This window comes from Macaca nemestrina, chromosome 2, assembly GCF_043159975.1.
Source record: "Macaca nemestrina isolate mMacNem1 chromosome 2, mMacNem.hap1, whole genome shotgun sequence".
Classification (NCBI taxonomy): domain Eukaryota; kingdom Metazoa; phylum Chordata; class Mammalia; order Primates; family Cercopithecidae; genus Macaca; species Macaca nemestrina.
This window is the reverse complement of record NC_092126.1, coordinates 42,491,587-42,504,510: the sequence shown is the minus strand read 5'-3', so window position 1 is coordinate 42,504,510 and position 12,924 is coordinate 42,491,587. Positions and strand designations below refer to the sequence as shown.

Below are 12,924 nucleotides of genomic sequence, written 5' to 3'. Positions count from 1 at the left end.
CTCAGTTTCACCACCTTGAGCTGTGAGACTTTGGGCAAGCTACTTCACTTCTCAGTGACTCAGTTTACTCCTCTGTAAAAATGAGATTGTAGGTTTACCTCCTTTATAGGGTTGGTACGAGAATCAAACCAATGGACATATATGAAGTGCTTCAAGGTAGCACTTGGCACATAGCACGTACTCAATAAACATTCACTGTTTTATTAGCTCTGGAATCTGAATGCAGAAATATTTGACCTGGCTGAGCTCCCTCTTCACTCATGCCTGTGTGCCAATCACTCTTACCACCTTGTATTTACCTGCCCAGTGCAAACCCCTGCCCCCGACATATGCTTCCCAATGCCTTACCCACCCATCAACATCCCTTTTACTTTCTGCATAAATCTTTCCTGACCTCTATTCTTGCCAACTTCTTCCTTTCCTGCAAGGCTTTTGGGCATCTGTGACGCACAATTTACCATTTTCCCATAAGTCACCAAGTTCTGCAATAGTTTGTGTGATGTGTGATGTGCAATGTTTGCCCTAGACAGAGTGTGAACTCTTTGATAATTGGAACTTGCTTTTATCTTTTTGTTCCCCTCACAGAGAATAACAGGAGGCTGAGAAATAGTAATTGGCTGAAAAGCTAGAGAACAGGACCTAGTGCATGTCTGGAAGGGCTAACTCTCATTCTAACCATTCTCCTCTGGCCAGTACTCCCTCTAGCTTCCTGCCTATTTCTTTTCCAAATCTCAGAGCATGATCCTCTGTCCTACACAGTGCCAGGATCTTCAGCTCAGTGCTCTTCCCCAGCTCAGGCCTCCCCATGGTCTATCCTCAAAACCTGTCTTTCCCAGGGAACCATTTCCACAGGGTCCGATTAGTGGTGGGTTAGATAATAACTAATAAAACAATAATCTGTTTCAAGCTGTTATTTGAGTATCATAGCTTCAGTTACCCCATTCCATATAAACAAGTATTATCACAAAGCTTGTCAATACCTTTAAAAAGTATGCCTTTCTGTTTTCTTGGGTAGCAGGGCTTGGAGGAAAGTATGAATTGGGCAGGGGATCTTTCCTTGCAACCCAGATCACACCACATGAGCTCCCCTCCAGAGACCACAACCTCCCACACCTCTGGCACTGGCACATGGAGATATGCTTGTTTATTTATTTATATAGCAAATATTGCTGACCTTTACTCTGAGCTGGCCCTGCACTAAGTGCCAGCGCTTTTGAGATGAATGAAATGGAGCCCTGGCTTCAAAGATATCCATAGACTAGTGAAAAAAATTGTGTGTCTTTTTACAAACAAGTCAAGCCAAATGCGTGTGTATGCATGTGCATTTACATTTATATATGATATTTACACACAGGTGCATATCCGCACAAGGAGAGAGAGGCAGAGAGAGACTGAGAAACAGAGAAACAGAGATAACAGTTTGAGCTGAGAAAAGATATGAACAAAGCAACTGGATTTCTAAGTGATCAGAAAAAAAATTCACCAACTCTCAGACACTAAAACAACAGAAGAAGTGATCAATAATTAGTCATTGTATATTTATGCCTTTTACATGTCCCAAACTGGGCTACGTGTTCTCTAAGCACTATCCTGACAACCATTTTACAAGGTAGATCTCTGTCTCCCCATTTTAGAGATGAGGAAACTGAGGCTCAAGTTGTCCAAGATCATCTAACTAGGAAGTAGTAGGGCCAGGTATGGAACTCAAGTTTTTCTGGCCATATGCCCAAATTTTACTTTATACAGGAGAGAGGAAAACATGTAAAATGTCTACATCAAGAAATGACAGCACTAGGGATTACAAACAGGTGTGTTCACCAAGCAAATCACTGTGTACTGCTCATCTCATATCTTGAGGCCAGGCTCTGGAGATATCAGGAGAGTCAGGATGAGCCTCTAGCACTGGTCTCTGAGCCCTGAGGACTAGAGTCAGACAAGAAAACACAGGCATGCAGGAAAGGGAGGCAAGTCACTCAAAAGTAACCAGCCTAGGAAGGTTCCTTATAGAAGGCCAAGTCTTGAGTAACAGTGAAAATTGGGCTGAGGAAGGTGACTTACTAGCCTGCTGCCCAGAGAGTGCAAGAGAGGTAAAGGGTATATTTCGGTCCAAGAACCACAGGCGTTTCAGGATGGCAGCAGGTCAGAGTACACTTTCCGATGCATTGCTGAGGGCTTTTTGGCATTTGTGCTTCAGTTGGAAAAATGACTCTGTTATACCACTAGAAGACACCTGCTACTTACCCAAAGATGATTTAGAACAAGCCACCATAAAAATTCCACACTACCTTTGCCCCTGCAGGAAGTTATGCAGTGTGCAATCTGGAATATTCAAGGATGGTTTTTGAATCTGTGGGAGAGAGAACGAGGTGACTGCTCTAAGCAAGAACACTGGTCTCCATGGTGAAAGCAAGGTCCATTTCCCTCACCTCACCTGCATGCCCTTTTAAACAGCCTTAGACACTCATACTGTGCTCTTCTGTGGGTGGGACCACAAGGGCTCCTGGGTAACTCAGAGATACAAACAGCTCAGCTTCCTTGTGGTCCCTAGACCGGCTTTCAAAACCACTGGGAAGACTGTCTGACAAACAGGGGGCACTGGGTATAGTGACCTTTTTATTCTCATCCCAGTGCCACCCCCTCTAGCTGGAGGTCTTGGCAAGTCATTTACCCTGTCATAGAATTTGTTTCTTCATCTGTGAAATGGGCTAACACTGGCTCTGCATGTGTTGTAAGAGTTAGAGATTGCCCACGTAACAGGATTAGCAACAGTGCCTGTTACATACCAAAGAGGGACTCCATACGCTGAAATTACTACAATTACACCACACTGTTGTTATTCCGCTCCATCCTCCTCCTAACCTATTACTACATGCTGTTTTTGTAAACCTTATCTCTGCACTCCCATCTCCTTTGCCTGTGTCTCTATCACAGTCAGTACTATACTTTGGACAAATTCTCTGTGCTGCTACTCTCTTAAAATTTTCACATAAAAATCTTCCCTCTCCAACTAAAACAGAAGCTCCTCAAAGAAAGGTAGGGGTGGGAGGGGTGGGGGGTGGCCTTCTGCTACTGGCACAGAAACTTCCAGAGCACTGAGTCAGGCTCTCAGCACACAAGATGGGCACTACAATTGATAGTCTATACTTGAGTATTGTTCCAAATGACCTCTATGCCTAGATGTTGGGAACTTAAAAAGGACTGTGTACCAAGTCCTTGAGGTCTTGGGACCACTGACATTTTACCAAATTGAGCACAAACACTGAGGTATTGTCTAGATTGCATTGTGTTCTTTCCCTTGGATAAGACATGTCTTTCTCTGCCTCCAGAAACTCTTTGGGTCCACAATACCTTACCAGCTTTACTCACAGAACATGCACATGTGATCTGGTCTCTTTATGGAATCCAAGAAGTATTTATCTTTTTTGAATAGCCAAAATATGTAAAGGTGAAGGGAAGGAGTTACAATTGCCTGGCCACTGTATGATTTCTGAAACTGGAAATATATCTACACTGAAAGTACAGTGATTCTGTAGTTGTGAGGGATTAACTGCTCGAGTCGAAAGCAAGAAGCAAGAAGCACAAAGGCAGAACAAGCTGTGCACCACAGACACAACATCTTACACCAGCCTGAAGCTGGGAGCACATGCTTCCAGACAGTTGTCTGGAGGGTGCATTTAACTCTGTGAGAAAGCTTGACTCCAGACTCCCAATGTTTTTCTACACATGAATACAGAACTGTATGAAAGAAGAATCTATTTTTTTGTTCAATCTTCACATGCCTTCCTGATTTTGTGTGTGTGTGTGTGTGTGTGATGGGAATAACAATGGTATGAACCTTAAAAATGGCAAAGTCAGAGGCAGGGTGCATTATACATAAAACATACAGCTTTGTTATTTCAAGCATTCTTCAGAGATCATATGATTTGGAAACATAAAATACAAGTGCATTGTAATAAGGAAAGTCAGTCCTGTAAATACTAACTAAAGTGTCATAATAAATGCCTCTGTTGTAATCAAATATTACACGTCTTGGGGAAAAAAAAAAAAAAAAAGCACTAGCAAATAGAGCTCTTTGCAGCCCCCCAGTGGTTGGAGGGGGAAAGAAGCGAGAACAACGGGAATTCAGACAGTTAACTTTCAATCTGCAGGGCCAATAAATGTTTTACCCTGGAAAGACAAACGTGTAGTTGTTTGTTTGTTTGTTTGTTTGTTTGTTTGTTTGTTTTTGAGACGGAGTATCACTCTTGTTGCCCAGGCTGGAGTGTAATGGCACGATCTCGGCTTACTGAAACCTCTGCCTCCCAGGTTCAAGTGATTCTCCTGCCTTAGCCTCCTGAGTAGCTGGGATTACAGGTGTGTGCCACTACACCCAGCTAATTTTTTTTTTTTTCTTTTAGTAGAGATGGGGTTTCTCCATGTTGGTCAGGCTGATCTCAAACTCCTAACCTCAGGTGATCTGCCCGCCTTGGCCTCCCAAAGTGCTGGGATTACAGGCATGAGCCACCATGCCCGACCTGATAAATGCCTAGTTTTAACCAAGACATGAATATGTTCTAAGTCGGATGTTGGTTAAAATGCACATAATTATCCACATAAGGTGAATCATTGAAAGTCTGGGGTTTGTTGTTTTTTTTTATTTTTTTTTCTTTTTTATCTCTCTCCTTCTCTTTCTCGCTTACCTCTATGAAGTTTCCCAGTCTGACCTGCGAACTCAGCCGCGCATTATTACTACTTACACCAGATCCCCTTCCCAAATGATTTCTTCCCTGTTCTGCACTTGCTGTGTGCTCTTCACCCTCCTTCAAACTTCCGTTTGCAGACATCTGCTTATATCAGTTACTGTGCTACAAAGTGATGGGAAATCTCCTCCCCCCAGCCCCCAAAAAAGTAATTTGCCTGTTTAACAAAGTGTCTATATTGGGAAAGGAGGGGGAGATGTTTGGAAGTTCATTGTTTCTTTATTCTTGTCTTCACCAAAACAACAGTCTCTCAGCTTGATCCCTTCATATCAGCCACTTCTTTACCGCACTCTGAGATATTTTCATAACGAGTTTTTCTCTCATGAAATTTCTCATTTCTAAAAATAGAAACTGCCTGTGAAGGATATACCAAAAAAAAAAAAATGTTGAAAAGAAATAGAATGGCTGCTTATAAAATATTTTCAAAAGATGACACCAAAAGATTTTAAAATTACCGATAAACATAATCTCCCATGTTCTTCTCAAATGTATCACACCTAAGTTATTGGAGGGCCAGTTCCTAAGGCCAGACAAGGCGAACTGCCTGCCTCCAGCTTTCCCCAACCTCCAAGAGTATTGCAGCCTGATAGGCATTCCCTCCCGTAAGCTGGTGGTCAACTGTAGTTCAAAGCCAGCGTCCGAATCAGGCTGTCTCTAACAGGGAATCTACTTTCTGACAGGCGCAAACCCCTCCGCCCTCTGATGATTGCCAGGCAGGATTTGGGGACGAAGTACCCCCTCATTGTCACCTGGCGGATTTGGCCACAGCCCACAAACCAAACGCACGCCCTACTTATGAAGAGCGCAGAGAATCAACAAGTTATCACTAAGCTGCGAGCCCCAGCTAGGATCTGCCACAGCCTTTCCTGAGCCCACCACTGTTCCCCATCAGCTCTGCTCTTTCCTCCCCTCCCCACCCCCTGCAAGCACGTGACCTCCTGTTTCAGACACGGCCTCCACCCCAGGGCTCCCGGCGCTCCCAGGCAGCTGTCGAAGTCCGGGGTTCGCCGGCTTCCAGGCTCGCCTGACCGAGTCAGGCGTTCGCTTGGATCTAGCTTCCTTCCGGGCGGGAGGTCAAGCTCTTCAAAGGAACAGGGTGGGCAGGGGAGTGGTGCCAGGTTAGGCTCCTCGGTCCTCGGGAGCCAGAGCGAAGTAGGAGAGGTAGCGGGGAGCCAGACATCCCGCGCTTCTTCCGGACGCCGCCGCCGACCCGGAGGGCACGCGTTCCCCGGGGAGCCAGAACCGCCCTGGGGGAGCCTGAGGAGTGTCAGCGGGGCCTTCCTTGGAGCCTACAAGTTTCCACTCCATTCCCGAGCTGGGAGTTTGCAGACAAGTCACAGATCGGCTCCCTACTTGAAAGCACCGCCGCTGATCCTTCCCTCCCCCCCACCCCCCACCTCGCCAGGCAGGAGCAGACACCTGCTTGTCCCCGCGGCGCGCCAGCGCCCTGCTCGAGCCGTCCCTGGACCAGAGCTCGAAACTCACCCACTGCGCTCCCATCCCGGCACAGACAGCCCTCAAAGTTGTCCGTACTCCCCAGACCTCGCCTTCTGCTTGGCCCCCGGACCCCGCCCAGGGGTTGGGCCGGCGTCCGCGGGTGGACCTCTCTGGTCCGCGGCGCATGGACCTGACTTCGGGGATCCAGGGCGCACAGAGGCCACAGAAGCTGCGGCAAGGGAGGGTGGGCAAATCCAGCGTGAGCCCGGGTCCTTGCCGCTTTCACCCTCAAGCCTGCCCTGCCTCCCTCCTGGGAGAAGAGCAAACTTCCCCAGCACCCACCTTTAGCCGCGAAGAGGCGGCGCTGCCGGCTGTCCCCGCCACCGCCGCTGCCGCTCCCCACGCCCAGCGCCAGCAGGAGCGGCACCCAGTACAGCCGCCCAGACAGCATCTTCGCAGCCGCCGCCAACGAGCTGCAGCCGCCGCCTACTGTCCGCGCCGGCTCTCGCCTCCCGGTGCCTGCCGCGCCGTGGGCCGCCTCGCCGTGCCCGATGGGTGCGCTTCTAGCGCCGCCGCCGCCGCGCTCGGCCTCCGGTTCCCGCCGCCGCGCCGCTAGCTCGCCGGCAGCAGCCGCGCTCACTGGCGCGGACCCGGAGCGGCTCCGGCGCTCACCCCGGGACGGCCCGTGACGTCACGGAGGGAGGGAGGTGGCTCGTGCATATTCATGAACGCGGGCACCGGCGCCGGGTTCGGCGCTCCCAGCCCCAAGGCCCAGACCCCCAACTTTCCTCAGCCATCTCCACGCTCCGGGGCGCTGTCCAGGTCCTCCTGCCCCAGTCGGGACCGGGCCCCCAGAGGACGCCGGTGGACGGCTGCGGGGAGCCCTCCAGCCCGGAGCCTCCACTCCGGCTCTCCGAAAAGCTGCCGCAAGGAATGGAGGGCTCCCCCAGAAAGTGGTCACCCGAGGCCTGCGGGTCGTCTGGAGTGGTGCGGGGGACACTGTCCTGCCATGCCCTTTGAACTGATAATCTGGGCGGAGAGGACTGGCTGGCGTCGCTAAGGGTCTTGCCCTTGGCTGGGTCTCTGGGCGCTCTACGTCGACTGGTCTGGGGAGGGCGCCAGGCGCACACTAGAGCAGCGCCTAGTGGTGCTAGGGGTTGTCGGGCAGAGTAGACAGCCTTGGACCTGGATGGCAATGGCCGGGCTCCGCGTCATCTGCGAGAAGCAGGGGCAGCCGCGGCTCTTAGAAGCTGGTAGAACAGCTAGATCAGAAAACTTGGGGTGCTGGGCCTGCTGAGGCTGCAGTGGCGGGGAGGGGGGGGCAAACTTAAAATTCCCTGCGGTATGGTGCCATGCCACCTTTATGTTGTCACTCCACATCTCTGAGAACAGGCTACTTGACGTCATGCCTTGTAAAATCTGGTGCCATGTAGTATTGTCAGTTTCCTGAGTGCAGGAGCCAGTGCATATCTTTGCATCTTCAACCATCTCTAGGCCGTGAAAGGATTACAAAGGTACTCATAAACAAATAAACAAACAAACAAACAAATAAATAAATAAGGACTCAGAATAAATCCTTGACCATATTTACCTAAATGAAATGCCAACGTCAAACACAATGCAGAGTTTATAAGGAATAGTTTGGAAATAAAGTAGATATGGAAATATAGGAACAAACAACATTATTTATTTAGTCATTGATTCAAGACCTTTGCTGAGCATCTAGACAGGCTGTATCACCCTGACAGTGAGCACTGGATTAGCCGTTGGAGATCCAAAGACAGAGGAGAGAATGGGTCCTATCCTCAAAGCTTGTGTTCCCTGCTTGGGGAGCCAGAGAGGGCAGCAAAGGCAATTACAATCCCTTGTAAGTGTTATGGTCCCGCACATTCTTTATGTTGCTAGCTATGAGCCTATACAAATCAATTAACAAAATGTATATATTGCAAGAGTGCCTAAACAGCATCCTCTAATTAATAACTGTAGTTTGAGGTACTCAACAAAGCCATAAAATCCATTAACAGCACTCCTGCAGCTAAGCCTCCCTGCGCTGCCCTGGCAGCTCACCCAGAGCCTCTGCAGTGGTGAAAGCCAACTGTTCAGCATTTCAGGCACCAGGATGTGCTTGGGGACAGCAGTAAATCATGGTGGCTACACAGGGCTCAGACCCATGTGGGGCTCTTCACCTTCAGGGCTCCTTTAGCCCACAAATCAACATGTGTACTATTATTCTTATTTCACACATGATGAAATAGAGGCTCAGGGAAGTTAGGTAACTTCCTTGTTCAAGGTCAAAAATCTAGTAAATGCCCCAGGCCAACACCAGGACCTTGCCTTTCTCAGATGTTGGTTTCAGAATCTAGAAAAGATGGTATGGAAAGGTGGTGGCTGACCCAGGCAAACTCGACAAGCCAGAAAATGGAAGAGAAATGTAAATTTGTCTCATTTTCTTCCATTTATGCTCCACCCAACCACATATCTACCCTCCTCCCTTCATTTTCTCTAATAAGTAGACCTATCTTCCTGACTCACCTGCGCTGCTCCTTGGTGTCCTTATACTGGGCTTTTGTTAAGATCACTTGGTTGGTCCTAATAATTTTACATGAAGTTTCAAATTCAGACCAAATAATGAGAAAGAGGGGAAAATGTAGCTTATTAAAAAGCATCTCCAAGGAGAGATCGCCAGGAAAGAACACAGCAAAGAAAAACACTAGCGGGTGGGCCAGTGACCAACAGGCACAAAATTGCTAGCCTCCATCTCCTCCTCTACCCATGAGGGTAATAACAATGCCTATTGTGGTAGATCCAGTGCACTAATGGCCATTTGTCCATGCCTCTCTGAATCTGTTTCCTTTGGATGTGCCCTTCCACCCCAACTCTGAGCTAGGCCATATGATTTGCTTTGGTCAGTGGGACAGTGGCATGCATGTTGCCTCTTCCTGCCTTGAATCCCTGCTACTGACATGAGAACAAGCCTAAGCTAACCTGCAGAAGGGTAGGAGACTGCATGGAGTAGAACTGAGCTGTTTCAGCCAGCCAAGGTCACACTAGGCTGGTCAGCACCAACTGACCTACAGGCTGGCTAACCACAGACACATGAGCAAGCCCAGGTAAGTTCAACCAAGATCAGCCAAGCCTGGCTCACATCAGAACTATCCAGCTGACTTATGAGATACAGTAAGTGGTTGTTGCATTAATTCATTATGTTCTGGAACAATTGATTGAGCAGCATTATGCCTACTTAATAAGATCATTACAAGAAGTAAATTTTAAAAATATGTTAAACAGTATGGTGCACATAGTCAATGTTCAATAAATGTAAAAATATCTTCTTCTTATCCTACTTCCTGTATCTCTGAAAACAAGTGTGCCAGTCACACATTTGATTTGATTCATTTGGGGAACAGGCAGCACTGACCTGCCTTAGAGGAGGTAAAAGTAAGTAAGTTCAGCCTTAGAAATATTCCGACCACAAGAGCTTTTAAGTCCACATCATTTGTATGGAGCACTACTGTGCTGTCTGCTTCTGCTGGGCCATTGCATATGCAAAAGATGGGGTTAAAGTTAATGAGTCCTCATTCTTTCCATGCCAGGCTTTACAGTGGAGGATATACATTCCATACCTTCTTTAATCTTTGCAACAACAGGTGTGCTGTGATTTGAATATGTGTCCCCTCCAAAACTCATGTTGAAGCTTAATCCTCAATATGGCAGTGTTGAGAGGTGAGATGTTTGGCGGGGGACTGGTTCATGATGGCTCTGCTCTCATGAATAGATTAATCTGTGCATAGATTAATATATTAATGTGTCAATAGATTAATGGGTTATCTTGGGAATGGGACTGGTAGTTTTATAACAAGAAGAAGAGAGACCTGAGCTAATACATGATGCAATGCCCTATGCCACCTCTACAGAATCCACACCAGCAAGAAGGACCACACCAGATTTGTACTCTCAACCTTGAGCCTCTCTGTCTCCATAATTTTAAGAAATAAATTTGTTTTCTTTATAAATTACCTAGTTTCAGGTATTCTGTTATAAGTAACAGAAAATTGACTAAGACAATGTGCTATTTTCACTGTTTAATCATAATCAGATTACTGGCTCAGAAAGTTTGAGCAACTTATCCATATTTGCATAATTGTGCAGAATATCAATTCATGTCTGCTTAATTCCAAATTTCATCTTTCTCCCACACATCATGACTTTGGGAGAGGCATGCAGGATAAGTAAGTAACAAAAAATAGTTTCAAATCAGAAAAGATAGCTTTGGGGATTTGATTTTTAAAAAACCTTTATCTATCACCACCTCTGAATAAGGACCATTTAAATAGCCAATTGTCACCAAAGTAGAGACACAAGTCTCTGAATTTCCATTATTTATTCCAGACTTATCATTGTGGCATATTCCTCTAAAGACTTTGTTCAAAAAATGGTGAACAGGGACAGGTGCGGTGGCTCATGCCTGTAATCCCAGCACTTTGGGAGGCCAAGGCGGGCAGATCACGAGGTCAGGAGTTCAAGACCAGCCTGGCCAACATGGTAAAACCCTGTCTCTACTAAAAATACAAAAATTAGCCGAGTGTGGTGGTGCACGCCTGTAGTCCCAGCTACTTGGTAAGCTGAGGCAGGAGACTCGCTTGAACCCAGCAGGCGGAGGTTGCAGTGAGCCGAGATTATGCCACTGCACTCCAGCCTGGGTGACAGAGCAAGACTCCATCTCAAAAAAAAAAAAAAAAAAAAAAAAAATTGGTGAACAGGACAATGTAAAGCTTGGTCAGTCTAAGCCTTAAGTCTGGGGCACCACCTGGCAGTGCAATAATGAATCTCAGGTAATTTATCTGGGTCAATAGTTCTTAATAAATAAATAACTCCCCTATTCCAGAAAATAGAATCTAACAGGCATAGGCCCCATATAAACATAGCCATTTCCTCTCATTTCACCAGGATCATTAATGCCTTGCCCAATTAAGCACCAAAACACAGGCCCTAAATAATTTAAGCTGGGTAATTGAACAAAATAAATAAATTATATATACTTATGGAAACTTATTTTTAAAAAGAAAATTAAACTGAGGCTTTCTCCATGACCCAGATTTAATTCAACTAAAAGTAACTTAACTTTAAAAGAAAGGCTGAAAAGCTGATCTTTACAGAACTAGAGTCATTTGTTGTTCTCTTTTCCCATCTTGACAGGTAAGACTGGGGCTTCATGACCCTTGAACAACTGGACAGTTTGCAGAATTTTTAACATTGTTCTTGGAAGTTTTTATGCTGTTGCTGCTAAAGGAGCTTCTTTTTAAAAAAAGTTTAGGCATTTCTCTTCAGGAAAAAGTTTAAAAAAAAAAAAAAGCTTGTTCACAACCAAATCCAGTTCAGCACTGTTTGGACATGAATGTTTTATGCTTGGCAAGGTGGAGTGCCCTGGCTGAAAACAAAGGTGTCATTAATTATAGCAAGGCATTATTCCAGTACACTTACGTTTACTTTCCTTGGAATTTTATACCCTGTGGTGTTTTGCTTGTTTGTTTTTTTAAGCAGCCATAAAATTTTGTGGCTCTTGTTCCATTGAGATGGAATCTATAGCTCTTCTCCTTGAATCCAAGCAGCCTTGAATCTGAGCATTGTTTCTATCAGTAGACTGCAGCAGCAGTGATGCTATGTGACTTCCCAGACTAGACAATAATGGTGATGCAGCATCTGCCTTGCTTGCTAGGATGCTCACGTGTGGAGACTGGAGCCTCCACGTAAGAATTCTAACTACACTAAGGCCGCCATGTTGTAAGGATCACAGGCCATGTGAAAAGGCAATATATAAGCACAGTTTACAGCCCTAGCTGAGTCCAATATTTGAGTTATCCTGAAAGTTCCAAATAATTCTTCCCCCTATGCCCTGCCCAAATTCCTGACCCATAGAATCCATGAATGTAATCAAATTGTTGTTTATACCACTAAGTTTTGGTGTCATTTATAATACATCTAGAGGAAATAGAACATATTTATTTTCATTTGTTCCCTACAACAAAGGCTGGGAAAAGATAAATATTATATTTCGAGGCAAGTCATGTGTAATTTTGTAACTCAGATGTTGAGACTTGTAGAGGCCAAGGCAAGGAATAAGTGAGCTTAGTGGAAAGAAAATGATTTCTAGAATCAGACAGACCTAAGTTGCAAACCCAGCTTTCCTGTTTTCTAACGATGTCTGACTCAACAAAGCTACTTACTCTGAACCTTGGTTTCCTCATTTATAAACTTAGACTAATGAAGCAAGGTTATTTTTAGAGTTAAATGAACTGTAAACTGCTGAATTCTTTCCATGCCAGACGGTAGGGATACAGTAAATAGGGCCATTGATAGTTATAATGGACACTCACCCAGGGCCACACAGGTTGTGGATAGCCTTTTGCCTGACTTGATCTAGTATTTGGTGTTTTCGATGCAGGTAAAGTGTGGACAGATATGGACACACACGGCACCACAGCAGCTCTATCCCCACCAGCACCTTTGCCAATCCTGCCACAGGAAGCACCAGCCCACGTGCCCTGCCAGAGCAATTCAGATGTGTCACAAGTACCTAAATCTATCTGCTCTGTGTCACTCCAGGGCTTTGTTCCACTAAGGGAGATGAGAAGGAACCTACCATTTATTGAGCACCTACTATGAGCCAGACACTGCACATATTACCTCAGCCCTCCAAAAGTCTAGAAAGGTGATTTATCATTTCCAGTGGACATCTAGGAAAATTAAG

At 46.0% G+C, this 12,924-nt stretch overlaps 1 protein-coding gene across 2 annotated transcripts in view; it reads right to left on the bottom strand.

Moving 5' to 3' along the window:
* Positions 1–6,674, bottom strand: part of LOC105469966 (calsyntenin 2) — a 643,989-nt gene extending 637,315 nt beyond the window's left edge. The window contains exon 1 of one of the 2 annotated variants that reach the window (XM_011721615.3): positions 6,519–6,674. In XM_011721615.3, the coding sequence (XP_011719917.1) occupies positions 6,519–6,627 (109 nt within the window). In that variant the 5' untranslated portion in view covers positions 6,628–6,674. The remainder of the gene's footprint in view (positions 1–6,518) is intronic. The other variant, XM_024789187.2, reaches the window with a different exon arrangement.
* Positions 6,675–12,924: the final 6,250 nt, after the last annotated feature.